The sequence below is a fragment of the Anser cygnoides genome, chromosome 14, assembly GCF_040182565.1.
Source record: "Anser cygnoides isolate HZ-2024a breed goose chromosome 14, Taihu_goose_T2T_genome, whole genome shotgun sequence".
In the NCBI taxonomy this organism is placed as follows: Eukaryota; Metazoa; Chordata; class Aves; order Anseriformes; family Anatidae; genus Anser; species Anser cygnoides.
In genome coordinates this window covers 19,427,585-19,451,196 of record NC_089886.1, presented here as the reverse complement: position 1 = coordinate 19,451,196, position 23,612 = coordinate 19,427,585, and the positions used below count along the sequence as shown (strand labels likewise).

The following is a 23,612-nucleotide window of genomic DNA, read 5'->3' as shown; positions in this document are numbered from 1 at the left end:
CTCACCTTTTCGAGAGGTCCATGAGGACCCCGGAGAAGAGCTTCTCCCCCAGCCGGAACGAGACCACCAGGGCGTCCTCGATGATGTGATCCAGGGTGACCCGCACCTCCGAGCCGGGCAGCAGCGGAGCCTCCGCCTCCCCTCCGCCGGGAGCCCCGGCCACCGCCGACTCGGGCCCGGCAGCGGCGGCAGCAGCAGCAGCAGCATCCGGCTCCTCCTCCTCCGGCCGGGACGGCTCCTCCCCGGGCTCCGGCTTCGCGGAGCCCCCAGTAGCCGGCGGGCAGGGCTGCGGCTCCTCCTTGGGAAGTTCGGGCTGCCCAGCAGGCGGCGGGCAGGGCTCGGGCTCGGGGCCGGGCGCTCCCCGCAGCTCGGCCCGGGCCGAAGCAGCCGCCACCAGCACCGCCTCCGGGGCGGCGGGCGGAGGAGGCGGCGGCTTCTCCGGCCTCTGCGCGTCCGCCTCCCGCCTCCCGGCCGGACTCCGGGCGGGCTGCGGCTCCTCGGCCTCGCCGCGAGCAACCTTGCCGCCGCCGTCGGCCTCCTCCCCGTCGGGCGCCGCCGACTCCACGGCCTCGGTGACGGCGGGCAGAGGGTCCGCTCCGGCCTCGCTGCCCGGGATGGGCTCCAGCTCGGGCTCCGCATCGCCGGCCCCGCCGTCGCCCGGCACCGCCGCAGTCGCCGCCGCCTCCGCAGCCGTGGCCGCCATTTTGTGTGCTGCCTCCCCGCCGCCTCCCTCCAGCAGCGGGATCGATAGCCGCGGCCTTCCCCCGCCCGCTTGGGAGGGAGGGCCCGCCCCCTAGGCTCGCATCCGGCGGCCTATTGGTGGGCGAGCCGCGGCTCCCCGCTCCTAATGGAGAGCGGAGCCGTCCGTCAAGCCCGCCGGGAACTTGCCGTTGGCCGGCGGGGACTTCATTCAATGGAAGGCCGGGAAGAGGAAGAAGGGGCGGGGCCAGGAGCTTCACAGGCCGCTACGGCCCGGAGGGGCTGGGCCGCTGGGGCCGTCCCGCCGCCCCATTGGCGGAGGGAGGAGCCGCTCCCGCGAGAGGCCGCTGATTGGCGGGGGCTGACATCCATCAGGGGGGCGCGAGGCTGGAGCCGCGCGGCGCTCGGCATGCGCCCTAACGGCGGGTGGGGAGGGGGGGAGAAAATGGCGGGGGCAGGGGGCGGCCGGGGGGGGGCGCGCGCGCTCTAGGGCTCCTTGAGGGGGCCCCCTGCTGCGGGGTCGAGCAGGGCCCTTGTCGGGTGAGGGGGTGTGGGGAAAACGCACAGGAAAAGAGAGAACGTGAGGGAAATGGGGGGCTTGGTGCCTGCCGTGAGGGAAATCTAGGCTTTAAAAGGTGAACAAGGGTGTGTTGGCGAAGGCGGAGAGCGGGGTGGCGAAAGGGGGAGGGAGAGCAGCGAGCGTTTGCCTACCTGGCGTGCTGGGCCTGGGGTTGTCTGCCTGTGGGGTCAGGAGTTGGTATCGGTGGGCGTTTTTTCCCCCCAGGTAGGAAATCTTGTATTTCCTGAAGAAAAGTTAGTTGTTTCATGTGTCGCTTTACATTTGGGGAAGCTGATAGCTTTTAGAAAGGAGGGAATCGTTAAAGAGGGAGGAATGAGGGAAAAAAAAAAGAGACAAAAGGGTTTTATTTCTCCTGATGTTAGGGTGAGGGATACATTGCTCAGCAACAAATGGAACTTCCTGAAAAGTAACAAGTAAAACCTGTAAGATTCTCTTTAAAAATAAAATATTCCTATTCATTCAAGTTAGTGGCTTCTATTTTCAGGTTTTGAAGTTGCTACCAAGCACATACTTATGCTAGAAATAGAGTTACACCCCACTTTTTTCTATAGAAGCTTATAGGTAATGGATGCCAAGAACCAATGAAACTTTTGCAAGAGATGCAAGGAGAAATCCTTGGCCCAGTGTAAGGCCTGGTAGTATACTTGCCTTTTTTTCCACTGTAGGAAGACAAAATTATGTGCTGTTGAAGGATTACAGTAACAAAAGCAATTTTTAAAATAAATGAGGTCTTGGGGTATGCTTTAAAAGCAAAAAGCTATGTTTAACTGCTAGTAAAACGTGATCGTGCAAGCTACAGGATTTTAGTAGATAATATAACGTACTCTGTTGACCTGAACGTTGTGGTTTGACTTACATACATAAAGGCTCTGCCTGTTGTGTCTCGTAATGCTTTTCTTTGCATGGTGCTGTAACGTGTATAAGAAACATACAGGAACATCAGGAAGAACAGGCAGGCGTATTTCTGGAGACATAGATTAGAACTAGACTTAAATTTGCTAAAAATAAAACTGCTTAATACCTTTTTATGTCTTACCGCTGTATTTATTAAATCAATGGTTTGGTAGTGTGAGTGGGTAGAATAGAATGTGTTTATTGGGGGAATGAGTAGTAGATACTGATTTTATTTTTTTTTTCCCAGCCTTGCTTGCAGCTTTGTCGATCTGTATCACAGGGAAACAGCAGATGGATTCAGCGTATGATCTGTGGTTTGAAAGAAATCAGATGTGGTAAGCTTTCCCCAAACTGCCTACCATTAATATTACTGCCTAAATCATTTTGAAACATTTTTGTTTGACCAAATTTGCAAAAGACCTGTTTTCTGTATCCTCAGGCTGTAACACTTCAAAAGATGGCAACTGTCCAAGAGCCCCTAAGGGGCTCTTTCTCAGAATTATGTTCTTTCTCAGATTTCCAGAGAATAGTGAGAAAGTTTGCGTTGCCACTGAATTACCTTAATTTCAGAGCTAGCCCTCAGCAAGGTTTTTGGTTTTAGCTCAGATCTGAGATTTCGTTTTTTTTTTTTTTCTGTTTATTCTGCCAAGGAGAATGCAACAGTGGCGCTGGAAGGTTTGCAGAAGCTGCAAATGATGCAGAAAGAATTCTTATCTTGAAGGAGCGTGTGATATCAAAGAAGTGATCTGCTGGTTCTTTCCTCTCATTATTTTGTTCTGTGTGATTGTGACAACAAGTGATACACAGGAGAAACTTTTTACCTTATTCAGCTGAGTCCTAGAGCAGATTAAAAAGCCATTAGTGAAGATAGCTCATATGTAATACCAGAACTGTTTTTATATTACTTTCCTACGCAGAGAACCTGACTGTGCTTGGAGGTACTCCAACTGTATTTCAACAGTAGACCAAACCATACTCTGTATACACAGGATTGTTCTGCTTGTCAGAGCTATGCTCAGCTGTTCTAAGGCTGGTTTCCCTACACTGTCTCACACTCACAGTAATCTATTTGTTCAACCCAAGTCTGACATTGTGAGGAAAAGGCATCGGGTTAGTTAGTAGGATTGGCAGGGTGCAGGGATGCTTATTGTAGTGTGTTCTATCTTTTGCTCAGCTGTCCCTTACTCAAGAGAGGTAGCACTGTATTTCAGAAACTTCTGGTTATCAGGAGGCTCAGAGAAGTTTGCAAAAGCAAAGCTGCCAGACAGCTTTCATGAAGGAGAATCCAGAACTGGTGTGGTCCTTAGTATAAAACAGCATGGCTTGTGTAGGCGCCTCATGTGGTTGGTGAATTTAATTGTGCTCTCTGGTCAGTTCAGTTAGCCACAGTTCATTTCTCTAGTGCTGCTCTGCTGTAGCAAAGAAGAACAGCAGTAAATTCTGAGCCTACAAGAAATTACCAACTAATATGAAAAGACTACTTAGTCCTTGAGCTAATGGGACATAGCTCTGCCCAGCAAGCTTTTTGTTGTGTTAAATTCAACTTCTGTAAAGGATGGACATAAAACGGAACATTTCCTCTTCCAAAACTTCAGGGAGATTAATGCTTACTGAAAGCCACTCTGCTTTTCATCAGGTGTAGCTTATGGCAGACAGTCACCATTAAAATGCTAAAACTAATCTTTTACTTCTACTGGAGTCCCCAGCAGTCCTTATGCAAAGCAGAGGAAACAAACTTGGGTGTATGGTTTTGTTAACACTGCTTGAATTGTTTCATTGTAATAACAAACAGGAGATAATGTGCCTGGCCCAGCAAGAGGGTCTTAAAAATGCTATGTAAACAGCTCTTTGGCAATATTATTTACATGTTCAAAGGTGCTATACGTGCTTTTAAAAAGAGGTAAATAAGGACATTTGTATGCCACTCTAATCTAGTGGCCAACAGAAATATGATACCATGGGTAGCCCTTAGATGGGAGTGTGCTAACAGTAGGCATGTAGATGCAGGATGAAACTTGTCCACTGAACAAAAAAGCGTTTGCTTTTTAACTTTTCTCCATCCCAAACTTCTTTGATCACCACTTAATTTCTGTTTATTTTAAATCTAGCCTTTAGTCTCTTGAGGATAGGGTTTGCCTTCCTGTGGTTGGTTTGCATAGTGATTAGCATAGCTGGGGCCTTGTTTCTATCCTGCAGCCTTTACAAACTGCCAAAATCATATGAATGAAGTTAATGAAACAAATTGTACTCGTGCACACTTGCTGTAGATTAAAATGAGTCTGTGTTTAGCAATTGGCAGACAGGCCATAAGTAAAAGAAACTATAAATTTAAGAGAGGAAGGAGCTCATAAAATTGGAGTAAATATCATGAATTTGAAAGCAGGAAAAATGCAAAGCTTTATGAAGATGTGCTAACTGCATTTTGGCAGACTGGGGGTGGCAGGAGAAGCTGTAGTAAGCTTGAGCTGAGTGACTGAACGGATGTGATGTGGTTGTGTGGTGCCTGTAAGAAGCAGATATGGTTGTATCTATATGTATGGGTATACAGCGCTGGAAGAATTGTTTGTGTGAGTAAGCTGGGAAGTGATAAGGATCAGCTCTGGCAGACTTGACTGTTTAAAGGCTTGTGCTGCCAGATACTAATTAATGATACTGATTTGTTCTGTCCTGACCAGAATGTATTGTTGCACTGAAGTAAATATGAATAGGAAATTTTGAAGTATGTGAACAGTCACAGCATGTATGTGTTTCAGCTGTGTGTGTTGTGGTGGTATGTATAGTTTTAAGATGTTGTGTAGTGGTAACGATGTCATTCTGTCTGCACCAAGTTCCATAAAATGCACTACCAGGAAGGGGACAACACAACGGGTGATCACATCTATGCTGCAAGGTTGCAACGGAACAATGTACATAAATGGAGTATAATTAGGATTACAGCGAAGCCAAAATGGATTTTTGCAGCATATGCAGAAATACTGGGCATCCTGTAAGTTGATTTAGCCACTGTTACCAGTGAAGCTGTGGTAGCAGACTCAAGAATGGGCTGCACCCTGGTAATTGCTTGGTAGCCAGAATTTGCGTTGTTACTGGTATCCAGGCTGGCTGGGTACACGTATGTTTTCTGTGTCCATTCACGCTGCGATTGCTCTGTCTTAATGTAGGCATATAAAAGACTGAAGTGGATATATGGCTTTATATATTTTATGGATTATTTATAGGGAGTGTTTATAGTGTCTTGGTTGGATAGCAGATTTTTTTTTTCTAGTATCTAGACTGTTACATAAGATTTTTAGGTTAGAGACTTAGACTTTGAAGCAGTAACAAACTTGCTGAGATTCTGTGGCTCCACACCTCAAGGGATTGTGCGTTGTGTACAACCAATAGCTCCAGTCTTTGCTGGTCCTTCAGCAGCAACACTGAGACATACCATAGTGTGGGAAACACAAGGTTTCTCCCTTGGTCAGTTTGGATCATAGTGGCAACAGATTCCTGTGGCTGTCATAGCAGCAACAATTTCCCGTGACCCTGAGCAAGGTCTGAGGGTCTCAAAAACCTTCTGCAAGTCAGGGTTTAGGTACTACAGTTTCATACTGTGCTATTAAATCCATTGTAACATTATTCAGTGCTTCCAAGTCATGGTCCGCTATTGTGAAATATTCAAGGCTTTCGTATTTAAAAGAAAAAGTGTAAGCAATGAAAGCCCATGTATCTAAGCAAGGCAGAGGAGTGTAAGCAAGTAACAAAGTAAAAGTTGGGTCTCCATCATATGCTGCAGTCTTGGTGCGTCTATAACAAGTTGGGAAAGTACCGCTCTTAAGACAGTTATTTTCTGTACGTTTAAACTGTTTTCGAACTTCTTTATTGATTGTGGAGGAAAAAAAAAAGTCCCTCATTCCAATTATGTTTGGTAACTGATTTTAGTGGCTATATGAATGTTGAGCTATTTTTATGAGGTTTACGAATGGTTTTAAAGAATTCATAAAATCTCACTGTATGCATGCATGAAGTACCCCAGAAGTCTACCCTGGAACTTGAAAAGTTAATTACATTGCTACATTTCTTTGGGTTGCTTAAAAAAAATAGCAAATGTAAGTGAGCCCTTGGGACAAAGCACTAGCATTAGCTCGCTGCTGACATGTCTTGCACTTCTCTTATAATTTTAAAGAAGTGTGGGTCTGAAACTACTTCCTGCCTTATCTTGTAATCTGATTTCTGCCATCCTCTGAAATTTGTGCCTCTGTAGGTACTTGTGATATCTACGCTGTATCTCTGCATGTTCCATTCAAATAAAATAAAACAAATCTGAAGATGTAAAGTCGCTAATACTAATGTTTCATATTTCAGGATCAAAAGCCTTATGTCTAGTTTCTAAGGGTACATACATTATAACTGTCTTTTAACAAAAAAAAAACTTTCAGTAGTGTAAGCTAAAGAAAAAACCTACACTTAACATGTGCTAAAAGCAGGGTATGTACTGTCTCAAACCCTGATCAGTATTATTCAATGATTAACTTATTGATTATAACTTATTCTTAACAGATCAAGTGCCAGTTCTCTTCTCACACATATACGCTAGTCCTTTTCCACAGGTGCTTATTATCAGTATTAAAAGTTGTGGTGTGGAATGAATGAATTCATTTATGATTCAATTTTTCAGAGACCTGCTAGAGTGATCAATTTCACTGAGACTTGGAGAGTCAGGAAAGCAAAATTGTCTAAGGTGTAATCAAAAAATTGAAGAGCAGAGTTCACAGAGTTTCATAAGTCTTCTCAGGATGTGAGCCTTTGCGGTACTGTGGCCATGAGATGGATCAGTGTACCTAGAAGAAGCTGTTGGGCTAGGATGTCACTCTGCCAGCACATGAACTGCCTTGTGCCTGAGGTCGGTATGAAATACTCCAGTTCCTTCTTGCTGGAGGTGCAAACCTCATGGTGCCCTGGCAGCCCATCCGACTACGTGTTCATCGAGCCGGTCAGGCAGGAAAGTACTTCTGTTCTGCTGCTCTGATACACGGGGTAGCTTTGGTCTGGAATATGCTAATTGGTAAACATGGACCTAAATGACTAAAAGTTCATTTTTCAAGAGCAGCTTAGCCAAAATGGGAGGTATTTACATGACCTAGTTTTAGGTGCCTAAATTAAATGGCCATTTTAGGAGCTCTGTGTAGGTAGTGGAGAAACACTCTCAGGAGAGTGATTCAAAAAGGTACTCTAAGCTAGCTTTGAAATGATTTCCTCAGATGAACATCTGTCCTTCTGACTATCTAGGTACGCTCATTTCTCAATTTAAACATTAAAATTGTGATTATCGTGAGCACTGCTGTATTTGGAATAGATGAGGAAGGGTCTGCAAACATTAACGAGTGTCTGGTAGGGCAATTAGTGACCAATGGGGTGAGGCATCTAGCTGCGTTTGGTCTCAGTTTGAGCACTAAGGCCAAGTATTCTTGAAAGCATAAAGCTTTCAGCTTTATTTTTCAGCTCTCTTATTGATTTTGTAACTAAATCAGTACTTAATGCAATTTCCAATTCTTTATTCAGAAATAAACTTTTTTTTTTAAATCTAAGTTCTTTAAACAGATTTAAGTATTACAGAATTGTTCTTCCTCGACAGTTGTTTTTTTTTAATTTTCACCAGTGATTTTAGGAAAGCTTAGTTTTCCTGTTCTAAAACAATGCTGCGTGTTTTGTGTTCTCCATGTTTTGCAAATTGTAACCGGTATATTCTCTGGGTGACTGCGTTAGTGCCAAGAGCAACATGCTTGGGGACTGTTACTGAATTTAAGATTTAGGGAAATCAAGAACTTGTTTCTTTTAGATGTTAAATTCTTTTTTTCTTGCTTAAAGTCTTCCTTGTGTGATGAACACAATAGAATAAATTATTACTCAAGTTTTAGATGATCTTTTAGCATGAATTTCAATGTTTTAGCATAAATAAAAGGTGGTACTGAAAAAAAATCTAATACAAAGGGAAACATTTTGCTTCAAGTATTCTAAAACAGTGCTCTTCTCTCCTGTGGGAATGCAAACCTTTATATATTCTGCCTTGGATATGGTCTTCTGTTCTAAGTTTGTGACTCAACTGTAATGTACACATAATTATTTTAAATGTTCTTAGCGTGAATACCTGTATATGCTCCTTTTTACCATGTCTAGCTGCTGCTTTTGTACCCTGATCACATGTCCATTCACATTTATAGGTTTTTACAAGTGAGAACTTACATCTCAGTTCCAAGATGATAAATTTATGGGAAAATCAAAGGAATGTTTTCAAACTCTGAAATATTTCTAATCAAACTTCCTAGGTTTGATGGGGAATGAAAGAGCTACTGTGTCTTGCCAAGAACATTGTGTAGACACTTAATTGTGAAATTCTCCTGTAGTTCTTCAGTGTCCTTTAACTGTAGTTATAATTAACTCTATAACTCTAAAACAGTTGTGGCTTTAAGAGTCCATAGGTTTGCAGGAAGCTTATTTTAGCAGAATGCTTGTTTAGGTTTGGCTCCTGTGTTTATTTAAGGATTTACCATGGTGATCTTTTCAGGATCTTCCCTTTGGTTGTTAGATTCTAGCTCCTTTCTTCTTTCTTGATGCCTGATGATACCATCTCCCTTGACATTCTACCAGTAATTAGTTGATAGATAACTACTCTGTATTCTCTGGAGTTTTACCCCTTCGATTTTTAAATTGGAGAGAAAACTTTGAGTGAAAACTAATCATTCCTTATTTATTTTTTTTTTTTCTTTTTCAGTGAGGTTTATGCCACAGTGTGTGTCAGTTACTCACTGAAATACGGCCCTGACATGGCAAACAGGTCTGGGCCTTACCTGGATTTGAGTAGCAGATCCCTACAGAACACTCAAATGATTTACTAAATGACTCAGTCTTTCCCTGAATCAGTGCTACATCAGCATCCTACCACTGAGTAATGGCTCATGCAGCAGAAGAGTTTGCTCATGGAAAGTATTACAGAACAATTCTTTTTATGGATGCTCTGTTCTGATGGAATAAGGCTCTCCAAAGTGAGGCCTTGCCATGCAGCTTTTATTTCTCATAGTGAGATTTTAACTGAAGCAATTGTTTGCAAGGTACCCTTGCAAGGGTTAGGTTCTAGCCCATCTGGGAGGGAGGTTTAGAAGCTTCCCTGTGGCTTTATCTCCCTGCCATCGTGTCCTCTTTCATCATAGGTACTGCATCAAGCCATGATTATGATGTTTTTTGAATCACCCAGAGATTTATTTGTATAAGTAGCAGTGTTCTGCCAGATCTGATGCTGCATCAAAATCAATATAGAACAGATTCTTAGATCTGTTTCCTCCTTCCTTGGCTCTGAGGTTCTAGTCAAGAATGTCTAATTTAATAAATTCTGTGCATTGTGCATGGCTATTAAGATATTTTTTACTATGACAGGAGCTGCTTGTAACTAAGGCTGTGTAAGTATTTACATTCTAAGCTCTAGTTCTTTGAGGCACCTATGGAAGAGAAAACTTCAAGTTTCGTTTGAAAAGTGTAAAGTGATTAAATGGAAATGAAAGGTTAATTTATCAAAAGCCAAGCACTCTGGCTCTAAGCCTCAACCATTCCAGTCAGCAAAACAAAATCGCATCACGATTAAATGATCACAAATTATATTTCATTCAATGCAATAGATCTTGTGATATTATATATGCAAGTTAGTTTCAGGATGTTTTCTCAGAAATAGACCAATCTGTGCGACTAAAGGTTTGAAAAATGAATGATACAATACTGAGAAGTGCAACCAGTTATTTAAAGGCTATCTAAACAAATATGTATCAGGGGACAAAAGATGTGTGCAATCTCACTTTTGGCATTGCCTGACTCTTCTGTTCTTACCCATGCAAATTCTCTCTTTTCTTGACTTGTTCTTTTTTCTAATTAGGGTGTAAATACAATTATTTCCTCTATGCATACATCATCTTACTCCATTAATTTTTGTTCTGTTTTGTTTTTTCCTTCAATCTCCCTTAATTATTTAAGAATGCAATTTGTGAGAAAGCTCCTTGGAATGTTTGATGCAAATAATCAAAGCAATAAGTATTTATTGAAGATTTTCTGGCCACATATTTCGCATGAGTTAAAGAATCTTAGAACTATGAAAGATGAAGGGATATTTATATATCCCTTATCCATGTGTTATCCATATAAAGATAACAGCAAGAGAAAATATTGTACAAATATTTGCTGTAAATCTGCAAGTATACCAAATCTTTCAAATTCCTTTGAGCCCATTAGCAGTTTTGTAACAGCTCGCGGGTTTCATTGTGTCTATCAGATCACATCCAACTAGATTTTCTTACAGGTTGAGCACAGCAACTTTCATTCTTTGTACCAGAAAAAGGGAGCTGCAAGAATTTGCATAGCATTTCTGAAAAAAATATGTTCGCTATTTACTGATGGCCACCTCTTTTTTGGCAAAAGAAATTTTATTTTATGTCAGGGTAACTGAAAATGCAATAATCAAATAATGGTTGGTATTTGGCTGAAACATTAGACTCTCAATTACAAGTACTTAATCGTATTACCTAACAGAGGATTCTGCACATTACTGTGTTACTCGTATTTTAAAATACCTGACATGAAATCTGTTGTTTAGGATTCTTTTAGTATTTTGGCTTAATATTAGTTATTTGCAGAGTGTTGCTTAGATGTTAAATAATTCTTTTCATTCTTGCTGAAGAATTCCTTGTTGCTGCAGGTAAAATACATACATACGTACATGTGTGTGTGTGTGTGTGTGTATATATATATATATATATATGAGATGTACTTTCCTGAAATCTGAAATAGAGTGCACCTATATTCAAGTTTATGTTTAGTGATGTGATAAAGAGGCAAAGATAGGGACAAAAACTTTCATATCTGAATAGGGTGGCCACAACTACTACTTACAAATTGGATTATGTTTGTTTTGTTTTGTTTCTACAAAAATAGGCAGTCAATTACTTTGTTTTGCATATGTGCTGGAAGGCGGGTTACTCATGGAAGTGGAAAGAATGTTTTCAGAAGGATATTGCCATCCCTCTGTTTTTCTTAGAAAATGTCAGCACTTAGTGTTACATCCAATTTTGTCTGACTGGACTGAGGGGGTAAAAAGCTTGATAAGCCATTTTAAAGGTAGATTGAGTATTTGACTTGCACATTTTGGTGTTCATGTCTTTCTTTTACTAAGCCCATATACTGCCTAACTCAACTGGGACTTGTAAACAAACTTGTAAATGATACGGGTGTGTAACTAAGGGATGCAAATTTAACACATGGCCCCGTGTAATCCAAGTTGCTCTAACAGCCTGTATGAATCCACTCCAACTACCCTGTAGACCTCACTAGTTTTAAACATTATTTCTCTTCTAGAAGAGAAAGCTCTTCTACAGGTCCTCACCAGGGGTATATTTTACTACTCTGTAAACTAGTGTTATTCATTTCACAACAAAAAAGAGAGAAAATGAGATCCACTGTCTCATACTGCGTCTCAGCCAACTAGCTGCAATCTGTTAAACTGCTGCAAGTTGTGTTTGATCATAACCACTTTAAAATGTTTTTGTTTGGAGTGGACCAAATTGCTCTAAGTGAAAGTACTCTTCAGATGCTTCTCTGCTATTCCTACACCTTCTTCCCCCAAAGTTATTATGAACACCTGCATTGCTATCTATATAGTATTATGTTGTTAGAGTAAAATATATGAATATTTACCTTTTAATATATATCTATTGAACAAGATCATCTTTTTCTAAATGAAAACAATTTGATGAAGGTGTCTCAAGTATATCTAGTTCTTTTGTGTAATTCCCAAGCTATTTATTCACACTTCCTTTTAAACAAATCTTTTTAATTTTTAGTGCTGTTAGTAATTATCTTTCCTCTTTTAAATATTGTGTTGAGCTGGCATTTAAAATGCTTGTTATGATCTCTGGTTCTTAAATTGTTTTGCAGAACTGACTTACATAGCCTATGTTCTTTGAAAGAGAAAAAAAGAAGGAAGAGAAGGATGATTCTCTTAAATGAGTACTTGTTATATAGTCTGTCACAGAGACCTGCCCGCTGGCCTACAGCGAAGAGCTAAGACCAAAGCAAAATGATGTAACTGCAGGATTAGTGGGCAGCTGCAGTAACATCAGTGTGGAAATATGTCTTACGATGGATCTAGAAACAGAGCTTTCTAAATTAGATGAGACATTTGACTGTAAACTGTACACTGCTCAGTGACGTTGTATGAGTGGTTTTAAAACGTTTTGAAGGAGAAATAGACCTGGCTGGAAGAATGGGTGAATTACACCTTTGGATAATAGAACTCATTCGTAGAATTCAACCTAGAACAGTTTATCAGCCACCAAAATCATGAGCATTATGTTGTTACATAAATTGAATTTAGATTGCCATCCGTTTCCTTTCAGATAACTGTCTGCATCTGAAAGATGCCTCTTCTTTATGACACGAGGCCAGTCAGGAGCTAACTTGACAGCATGTGTATGTGGACGTGTTCAGATGGTGTCAGGTTAGCTTAACCTATGAAGCTATGTGAATTAAGGGCCTTGCAGGGGAACAGGTCTCTTCCTGCTAAGGCAATTGTATACTTACGTGTTTAAAAGGCTGTGGATTAACAATGGTTTTATGTCTCACCTTTGTCCAGTTCGGGAAAGTAGAACAAACATGCAGCTGCACCCACCTCAACATGTGGACAGCCCCACAGGTAAAAAAATCTTCTGGCAGGGGTGGAACATACTAGTGCTGTAAGGAAAGTCATTTTGTGGGCCTACAGATGATTTGCTGTACAGAACTTAGAATATTTTGTCAGATGTTATATGCACAAAAGATAACATTATAGATATGTCTGTGCTCTTTAGAATCAGATATCTGTTGCTATGAGTTGACTTACCACAGCAGAGTTCGGTCTAAATAGATAACTGGATTTTCATACTGTAAAGTTATTCTCAACAGTATTATGTCCTCAAGCCTGTTTGTTGTTCTGGAATTATTCTGCTGAATTGATAAAGGAATCTGGTTGCTGCAGCATCTTTGTCTGGAACAACTTCTGGGTAGTGCTTCAAAAGTCAAAAAGACAAAAAAAAAAAAAAAAAAGTGCCAGTCTTGCCTCAGGCCTTGAAGTAAAAAAGACTGTTGGGGCTTCTAAGTACTTCCTTTTTTTTTTTAAGACCCGTTCTCTTTTCCCCTTGTTTCCAGGAACACGCAAGCTTGTTAATACTACCACTCTTTGAATGAGAAGAAACTTAAGCACTGGTCTTCATTTTACCTGTAAAGTTGTTCCTGAGTCTTGTCTGGTCTTTCTCTGCAGCATTTCCTAAGTCCATGTGTATGAATTCCATGAGCCGTATTAGCTCTTCTACCTATATGTAACAAGTAACTATATGAACTGAGAGATTATGCAGCTTTTCCTGCAGTACCTGAAAGACTATTTGTATCACACATAAGTGTTGCATTTTTATCCTTGAATAGTAAGCCCAGATCCGACCTGAAATGTTGTTCCTCTCCTGATCTGTCCTTCTGTGTGAAAATACCTATTTCAAATTAATGGCTGCTCTGTTCAAGAATTAGTTGGTTTGACATACCTTGTGGGTTGAAATGCATCTGCTACTGACATCCAGACATGTAATGCATTATTGACATGGTGTGCACAAACTTAACTCATTTGTCATTGTTTGGCAATGTTATCCTAGCTCTAGTGATAAATAGGGGGCCTAACCTTAGCGATAGGTGAGTTAGCATGGCAATTAATTTAGTACTTCCTACACAGTTCTTCTGTATGGGACATGAAATTACAAAAGTCTGTTTTGCATTCAATAAAAATATATCAAAGCAATTCCTTGTTCTTTGGTTATGGAAATGCAGTAGTGTTTCTGAGGTCGTGCTCTATATCTACAGGCTCTGTTGATTCCAAGATTAACAGTACCTTCAGCTGTTGAGGTGTGGCTTTTCCTTAACTCTGGTCCCTGGAGATAAACTTCATGTCAAATAGCAATAACAGGGATGGCAACGGACCTCAATTATGTATAGTAATATGAATCCTACATAGTCTATTATCATTTAGGATTTTATGCTGGCACAGTGTAAGGAGACAGGACAGTAAAGGAAATAGCATTGAGTAGTAATCATTTGGAACCATTCTACTTCCCTAGCTGAAGCAGAGCTGAGCTGCCAACATGTATCTGACGCTGTGTCCTTTTTATCAGTTATTTGTAGCTTCAGGGTTGCTAACTGTGAAATACAGACAATAACTTTTCATTCACAGAGATATGATGTGGTTTAATTACAATGAATGTTTAAAAACAACTTGAGGATGAAAAGTGGTGTGTAACTGCTATTACCCTTGATGAAGACACAGTAACAAGATGATTAGTCTTTCAGATGTCTCTAGTTATTCCCTGAATTCCAAATTAATTTCTGTCCTTAAGAGTTATTGACACAATCAGATTTCTTCCTAATTGGTTTAGATGACCAATTGGATGCATTTCAATAAAACTGACAGTGAAGGTAAATGTGTTTTCTGGCTAGATGTTGCTTTATATGCAACAATTGCATATGAATTGGCTACAAGTCAGAGAGCTAAGCACCACAGTAACATCAAAAAAAAAAAGTATTGTGATTTTTCCAGATACTTTTCAAAAGTGCACGTATACTTGTCCCTCTTGAAGTCACACTTTACCCAAGTAAGAATGAATAACTTTTGTCTGACAGTCTTGTCTTATTGACTGCATGCCATTCATAACTGGTACCTTTTGTAATTGTATCTTTATTTACAAATTATTTTTAATGTTTTGAAAGTTGTAAAATGGAGACACTGTGGAGCCTAGGATTCCATGCTAACTTGATTCTTGCTTCCTCTTGTGATAAAGGTTTGGAAACTGTTGAAAGGGCAGAAGATTGTGGCATAAATGACAATGTATCCAAGATTTTCAGGCTTTTCCTCTTCACCTAGAAAGGCCAAACCAGTAATGAAAGCTGTAGAATACTGCTTAGCAATGTCATCCGGTTAAGCGCTCTGTTTTTTTTAAAAGAGGGAAAGAAAAAAAAAAAAGGCAGCTGGTATTGAGGTCTGCAGTTCTCATGTGACAGAAACACCACGCTGAGCTGGAGTCTTCCCATACCATATAATCACATCAATACAAAGATATTCAGGGTAATATTCATTTCTGATGTAATTTCACTGACTTTTTAATCCGATTACACCAAGGATGAATTTGTCCCTCATGGTGTCTGCAGGCGTGCAAGCACACAAAGCACTGACAACAGTTGGAGGGGTCATGGCCCATTTGTGTGTGCTAATGTCTGTGGCTGATGCACACATTCCATCCCTTTATCAGATGCTCGGTTCTTTGACCAAAATCAGAATAAAAACTTGCAGTTAACAATTTTTTATGCCAGATTTTTTTTTCCTGGATTTTTTTTGGTGATGATTTACTAGAGGATTGGTTCTCATTCTGCCTTTGTCTGTCTATCTTTTCTTTCTGTCCTTCCACAGAATTTCCTTTTATCTACCCTCTTACTTCCTCAGGCCTCATGTGACGTGCATGGTTTACCAAGCCAAGAAATGCTGTTGTCATAGACAAGTGTTTTCAGCTCTTCTGATGCTGAAGACATACCTCAGACTGTGCGTGTCTCTGGCTACTCTGTGTATTTTTGTATTCTTGATTAAAAAATAAATAAATGAATGGACCCTATTGTTTAATAGAAACTTCAAGTTTATTATGGACTGTGAAATAGCACAGATATTGAGGGGAGAATATATAAGGAAATAATCTACAGAGATTGATCTTGATCAAGGTTTTTAGAGAGGGAGATTGTAGCAGGAAGAGAGGATCATTGTGTCCTTATGTCCTCACTTTCTTTGGATGATCATACAAATCCTTAGCTTTTCAAATTAAGGTCCTTCTCCCCCTTTCATTTCCTCCCACAAAATTAGGACTAGTTGAGGAGGTTGTTGTCTTGTCGGTTGCCTAAGGGGACGCATATAGTGTCAGCAGCTGAAGCTAAGTGCTGTCATCCCACCTCATCTTTAACAATGACGTTAATCTTGCAAAATCTCTTCATTTCTCTGCCATGTGCTGAGCAGTTTTTCATTTGAATTGAGGAATTGTGTGTTTCCTAGTTTCAGGTAGGAAATACCTTCCTTCCCTTAATAAAAAGGAGAGCTATGCTGTAATGCTTTGTTGTCACGTGCAGTAATTCCATCAGCAATTTTGTATTTGTGCCCCCTAATGAGGTTTAGGACCCTTACTAAATTTGTAGAGACCTTGCTTTGCTAAAACCCTGTGATCATTAAATATGCAAAGGAGAAAATGCTGTCCTGCTTTCAAATCACAAACAGTCCCTGCACATTGGCAGCACAATATGGTTGGTGTGCAGTGACTTTCAGTGTCCCCTGAAATAAGAGCACTTAAGATGCAGTCTGGCCACAAGTCTGCAGAGTTCAGTCATTAGCGCAATGAAGTAACCACACAGAAGTGGTGTCCTATATTTCTTGCCATCTGAACTTCTGAAAATGTTAATTCTTTTCTAGATCTTAAACCATTTTGCTTTTTGCAGTATACCACATTGTGTTCTCTTACAGATATTTGTTCTCATCAACAAATCGTGTTGTGGTCTATTGTGGATGTGAAGTCGTAGAACCTTTTGTGCTAAGTGTATTTCAAGGAAAAGTCCCCCACCAGTATTACACATTTGATTTGCATGTTTTCTTACCCGATACCTAATCTAATTTCAGGTGGGATCAATTTATGGAGAATTCAAGCTCAGCCTGCCTTCCTGACAGTTCATCAGGATGGCCCATGGCAATCCACTTCCTTTGATGAAGTCAGGTCACCTTAATTGCTTTTACTGGATCATCTGTTGATAACATGTAACTCTGAAAAAAAGCTATTTGGAAATGTTTTGCAAATCAAGAGAGTGAATCCCTCAAGCCAAGGGATGCTCTGTTACCTTTTAAAGGTGTGCTTAGGTGGCAATGGTTGGGAAATTGTTGTGTTGCTTTCATTCAGAGCGTCCCTTTAACTCAAGCCTTCAGCTATAGAAAAAAACATACAATTGTTCCCAAAATAAAGTAGGTTTTGATTCTGATACCATGGTCAGTAAGCCACAGTGGTTTGCTAGGCCAGGGTAAGTGCTTGGCAGCCGGTCCACAAAATCATGTCAGAGATTATTAATGTAATAGGCTTGATCTTTCACTGATGAGGACACATGGTGATTCCTGGTCAGGGAAGACTGAGGTTGGACTAGATGATCTTGGAGGTCTCTTCCAACCTAGACGATTCTGTGATTCAGTGGAAAAATTTGCGAGATAATAAATGCTGTCTGCTCAAAGGTTTGGGGAATGTGGAGTTAGTTTTCACTTTGACTGCATCACTCCAAGAAGGCCTTTCCTTGCTCCTGTCACAGACTAGTCCATGAAATTACAAACACCAAGGCATAACATCACCTCTGTCGGTGTCATTCAGCATGTGGTTAGCCATGGCTTCTGCATATCTATCTGTTGCCAACTCTAAAGGCACACGATTAACGTAGCTGAAACTGATCTTGACAATTTAAAAATCATGGTGTGTGTTCCTTTTAACTGAAGTTCATAAGATATGAGTGGCTGGATCTCGTATTTCAGCTCCAGCGTTTGTTGTTATGATTATTGTCTGTGTTCTCTTTGACAGCTGAAGTCAGTGGAAGTTTTGCCAAAGTATAATGTGCAAAACTGGATTCTAGTTTGTATTCAGAGAGGGTTGTTTTGTTAGCAGGAATCGTGAAGAGTTTTGACAGGCTATTTTAGGACATTGAACAGAGTTTCAGAACACTTCAATGAAATTTGAACTGTTGCATTTTAGAGGTGGTCATTACCAGGACATGAGCAGGAAGATTGCACTGTCTCATGGGGTGCTTTCACTCATGTCAGGCTGTTCTCCAGAGCTGTGCAGGGCCCGTGGAGCCTGGCGGTAAGGGTGAAGTCAGGACTTTGTAAGTGTGTCTCTGTCAGAAAGCTGGAATGAGGTAGTTCAGATTTTTGCCATTCTTCCATTGGCCAAGTGACTTCTAAAGCTGCAGAAGCCCCATTTTTTCTATTGCAGAGATTATCAGAAACACTTGAATTTTTATTGTGTACTAATTAATGTCCTGTCCTTTCTGGCTGATCAAAGCAACTCTCAGTGTAGAGTTTACTGAGACTGTATAGTATTTTTTACAATGTATCTGTATGCCAGGAGTTTCAATGCTGTAATTGAAGCACATACCATTGTATTTTTCTAGGCATATTCTCAATTTCACCACTATTTTTTTTTTTACTGCTTTATTTAAATACTAGAAAATAAGTTGTGAAGTACTATGTCTGCCTTAGGGAAGGAACCTCGAATAGTGGTGCTCGGTAGGTACTGCAGATTCTTAAATGGTAGTAGAATGTATGAAAATAGTGCAGAATGTTTAAACGTTATTTCACTGGGGCAATAGCAGTATTGTCTGATCTTGAATTACCTATAGAGGACAATGCAATATTAGCATCTTTTATAATACAAATTCTCTTGTTTCCAAAGTTGTCCAACTGAAAAACTCCCTTCACATGTACCCAACCAATAATAGAAAGAAAAATCCAAGTCTTCAACAATTGTTTCACTCTCTTTGTGTGTTGGTATAGCTATGCTGCATTTCTCTCTAGTTATGCTAATCTAATTCCCCATGTGGAAGCTTATCACAAAATAGGGGCCAAGTGTGCGGTACCTAGGATATGCTGATGTAGCTGTATATCTCAGTTTATTTTAACAGATGGAATTCCTTCCCACTATGGTTAAAACCACCATACCCAGTAACACATATTCTTCTAGGAAACAATACCTTTGCCAGCCTAAATTTATTTCTGTTCACTGGAACAGTTGGTTAGAAGTGTTTTTGTTTTATGCCATGCTTCTAATAGGCATAGGTAGGCTGCAAAACCAGAACTGGTTTAAAAATGCATTTTTCCCAGAATAGTTTATACTAATTTCAAAAATGTAAAAATTAAACAGCAAGAGTGATGCTTCGTTCTGAAAAGGAAGGGCATGTGCCTGCTTTTTTGCAAGATTATAGGGTTCCTTTATTTATGTTCAACCTAAACAAAAAGAGAGGGAAACTGTTAATAAATATAAAAAAATAAAATGTACCATGTCATTCTATTTATTATGGGGAAAAGATTGAGAACAATTTAAAACTGTAACTCTGCTTCCAAGCAATCTGCATTGCATACGAGGTTCATTCTTTGTGCTTTTTAGATCTGCAGTCTAGATAATTAATGTTTGGAGCACTACTGCAATTTTGGTATTACTTTCACCACCCCCCTGTCACTGAATACTGTGTCGGTTCAATGTTATGTTTACTGAATGTTCTGTCACCAGTCCCCCTTGTTCTTCAGTCTGGTGTATGTCTGGGTGATCTGTTTGTTCTGCTTTGGCATCCATTGGAATGACAAAAATGTTCTGAAATGTAGCTTCGCTTTCATGATGAGTCCTGTCAAGTGATACATTTCTGCAGCAAAAAGGGTATAGTGAATCATAAACACAGTGTAAGCATATGTCTGTGTCCCAAAACAATTAACAAAATGTCGGATGGAATGGAACTAGTCAGGGAGAAAAAAAGACTTATTTTTCCTATTTAAGCCTAGAGATTGTGCAAGTCTCACTAAATGCATAATCATAAGGATGTTAGATTTTAATATTGTAGCATTTTTGTACTTTTAATTAACCGTTTTATAACAAGCATTTGTTTGTTTACTTGTTTTTGAGTATTAAGTTCCTTGAGGTCTCTGGCCAGGCAAAACTCCCATAGATTTTGACTGGAGCTTGACAGACAAATAACTGAACAAGTACACAGTAAAAAGTAGTATTTTATAGTTCAAAATGCTGATGGCTATTTTAATACCTTGTAATTGGGGAAATTTGATGCTATTTCTCTGTGTTTTCATCATGGATTCAAACTCCAAAGTATGTATGCATGAATGAATTTCTTAAATTTCATATCTATGTGGTATAGTGATGTTTATGCAATTGTAAGTTTTTTCTTTCTCCATGGCATAATTGAGTATAAAAGAGCTTTATGATACTCGTTATGTTTTTCCCTTGGAATAAAACCAAAGTGGCTAATTGATGCAGGCTTGGACCAGTGGTAGACCAGGTAAACACTGGTTATATGTTCAGACTGGAGGCCAGGAATTCTTTGTCACATTAGTAAAGATGCAATTACATCTTTACTGTAGTTGCAATTTGACTATAGTTTTAGTTTTTCTACACTAATCTGAATTTGATTCTCATTTCTGAGGTCACCCAGGGTGAGTCAGATCTGGTCAAGCCAAAATAAGCTCTTGAATTGTTCCTAAAATGATGGAAAATATGAGTCAATTCAGAGAGTTGTTAAGCACGTAGAAGCAGTCATAGGCATAAAACAACCACAAAGCTGCAGACGGTGCAGTGGGAGAGAAGGTCCACCCAATGAGTCAAAGTTGAATGTAACTGGATTTCAGGGCTTGTCTTTTAGCAGAGCTGGTGGATAGCTAAAAGAGAGGTATGAGAGCCATGAACAGGGAGGAGAAATGGACAGATGTTTATGTTGTGTGATTGCTTTTGGATTAATGTAAAGTGAAACACCCAGAAGGGAATAGATTTGATCTGTGACTTGGACTTTCTTTTGCAGGAAGACTGAGATAATTAACAATATGGAAATAGGCAGGGGACTTCAAAACTCTGAAAGCAGGTGATGAGACCCTGACATATCTTACACGGTAAGAACACAATTTGGTACGCTCATTACCATTGTTGCCAGTTGTATCAGCCTGGGTACACATATTGCAATTAATAACTCTGCTTTCTCAGTGGTTCTGGGAAAATCTGTGCTACTGTCATACATCACAGCGCGGTTACTATTTTGCACAAGCTGCTGTTGGCTGTGGGAAAATTTCCCATGCAGACTTAGAAAACATGAGGCCTTAATATAGGAAAGTAACCCACCAAACATCATGTTTCAATATACTTTGTTTTTTGATGGTAGTGGTTCACTGTTCATGATCACAGGCAAAATACAGCGCAGGTGCTGAGTCAAGAAGCGTTACTATATAATATAGAGCTGGCTCTGTCAGTGCGGTTACAAAATTTGGTGAAAATTTCTTATTAAAAATAGGACCTCAATGATCATTTTAATTTTTAGTTATGAACATGTGAAGACAAAATCCTTTTCTTTTAGATCTTTTCTCCTCGTTATAGCCTATTGCTGCTGCTTCATTGCTGCAGCGTTCTTTGCTAGTGCAGTAAATCTGGAGACCTAATGGTGCACAAGCCCCTTTGAGGACAGCACTGACTTTTAAAATATTCATTTCTATGCGGATCAGGGATATCCCAGTCTGGCTGTAATCAGAGGAAGAAGGAAGGAGACAAATAATCACTGAACATGACTGTTTAGGGAGCAATTTCTGTCAAAAAAACAATCAGCAGCAGAGGTGGTTATGAGCTGGCCTTGCACCCCCAAGCACAAGTAAGAGTGATGTGGGCTTGTTTGATACTCGTAATAGTATAATTGCTTCTTTCTATTCCTTCATCCTCTAGCCAGCTGCTTCTCCCCTACTATGCTGAAATGCCTGTTGTTTCTCTAACTGCTGAGTAACGTAGGGCTGGTGAAAGGTGCCAGACTGACAGCAGTGGGCTCTGCACTGCTTTGTTTAGATCCAGCCAGCAGGTAAAGCTCAAGCCCTGACAGTGCCCCTCGCTGCAGGACTGAGGTTCAACCCTGACCTGCAGGGACAAGTCACAAGGCAGAGGCTCCTGCAGGGCAGCTCAGTTCTTGGTTATTTTTGTTTGTCAAAATGATGCCAGCTGTGGGAGTGAATTGCACGTTCTGGAAAAGCAGGATGGCTCTCTGTTTCCAGCCAGCAATCCAGACAGAGATCAGTTCAAAGCCTGAGTTATTCCAAATGGAATAGACCTTTGCGCTATGAAATCAGTTTGCAGCAAGTTTCCTGCCACTGGGAGTTCAACTGACTACCAAATTTATCTCACCCAGGCTTAATGAACAGTCATCAGGTAGTAATGATCCTACCAATCTTGATTTAAATAGTGGGGGTTGGATTCCGTATCCCTAGAGTAATTTTTTGTGCCATTCAAACCTCATCAAAGTGTCTCGGTGAAAATGATTTAGGTTAGCAGGTTGTACTGCATGTTGGCCAGCAGCTCAGGGAAGGTGCCTATCAGTTACTGGTGCTCAGTGGCAACGTGGGAGCTCACAGTAACTTCTTGTCTGCCTCAGTCCTGTTTTTTTGCAGAGGGATGCCTAACTCTGGGCTTTTTCTTTTAATACTTCAGGATAGCAACAGCAGCAAGGGTGTGTCCATCAATGACACCGCTAGCTAGTGTCTAAACCCTGTATTTCTTTGAGAGAGATTTGAATGTTCATTTTCACTGTGAAGAAAACAGAATATTATAAAAAATCATATCTGACCTTGTGTGAGAAAACAGAACAGAGGCCTTAGCAACTCCAGGGCTGGCTCAGCCAAGTGATGTCACATAAAAAATTAAAGAGAAAGAGGGCTTTATTTGTATCGTGTCTGTATGTAGGTCACAAGGACTTAAGAGAAGGCACCAACCAGACAAAAACCTTCCAAAAAAAAATACCATTATTGTAGGAGAAGGATTCTTTCTCAATCAGACAACTGAAAATCAGTACTGAAAGAATTTCAGTGTTCGATGCTATCAGTTAGTTGGGTTTCCAGTTCCCAGAGGCTGAGCAGAGGAGGACCTGCACTGTTTGTGTCCTCAGCCTGCCTGGCTCCTGCTTGCAAGCTTACCCAGTACACAGCAGCGAGACGCTAGGAAGCTGATTCAAGCCATTTTTCTTCCTGACTTTCTGTGCTGTGATGACCCCACATAAATCAAATCTAGCTTGATCATCCTTCCTGAGGAATAAAGGGATGTGAGTCAGCTTCACCTACCTCTGACTGCAGCTCCCCATACCAGTCTGTGTTTCTGGTTTCCCTCACTCCCTAATTACAGGATCTGGACAAAAACCTCTCCTGCTGCTCCCATGCTTGTGAGCATCACTCAGGGTCAATAGCCGCTGTAGTGATTCTGTGCTGCTCTGCGAGAATGACTTCTTTCTGCAGGGATCTACACAGTCCATACATCTTTTCTGAGCAAACTACTTCTGAGCTTTGAGTAGCCTGAAGAGGGAAGGAAAGCAGATCTTCTGCCCAGCCCTGTGGTCAGCCTTTGTGCAAGTGCCAGAATACCGACATGGACCAGTAATCTAATAAGCATTTCTTTTAGGAGAGGAAGCTGGAAGCGGCGATGCAGCTGTTAAGAATCAGGGCACAGAAGGTCTAAATGCCTCCGGCCGCAGAGCTCTTAGTGACACGTGGGTTACAAATGGTAATGCAGTGTGGGAAAAAATAAAGGGATAAGCTGGGCCTAAAAGTACAAAT

The 23,612-nt window shown here is 40.7% G+C and overlaps 2 protein-coding genes across 7 annotated transcripts in view; one reads left to right on the top strand and one right to left on the bottom strand.

The window, feature by feature from the left end:
* PWWP2A (PWWP domain containing 2A) overlaps positions 1-899 on the bottom strand; it is a 39,385-nt gene extending 38,486 nt beyond the window's left edge. For all 5 annotated transcript variants that reach the window (XM_066977222.1, XM_066977219.1, XM_048064777.2 and 2 more), the window contains exon 1: positions 6-899. In XM_066977222.1, the coding sequence (XP_066833323.1) occupies positions 6-703 (698 nt within the window). In that variant the 5' untranslated portion in view covers positions 704-899. The remainder of the gene's footprint in view (positions 1-5) is intronic.
* Positions 900-1,139: 240 nt separating this feature from the next.
* The window catches only part of FABP6 (fatty acid binding protein 6), a 40,035-nt gene continuing 17,562 nt past the window's right edge, over positions 1,140-23,612 (top strand). The window contains exons 1-2 of one of the 2 annotated variants that reach the window (XR_010824944.1): positions 1,140-1,904; positions 2,421-2,508. The gene's annotated coding sequence lies outside the window, so the exon portion shown is untranslated. Of the gene's footprint in view, positions 1,905-2,068; positions 2,509-20,839; positions 20,928-23,612 lie in introns of those variants that run through there. The other variant, XM_066977225.1, reaches the window with a different exon arrangement.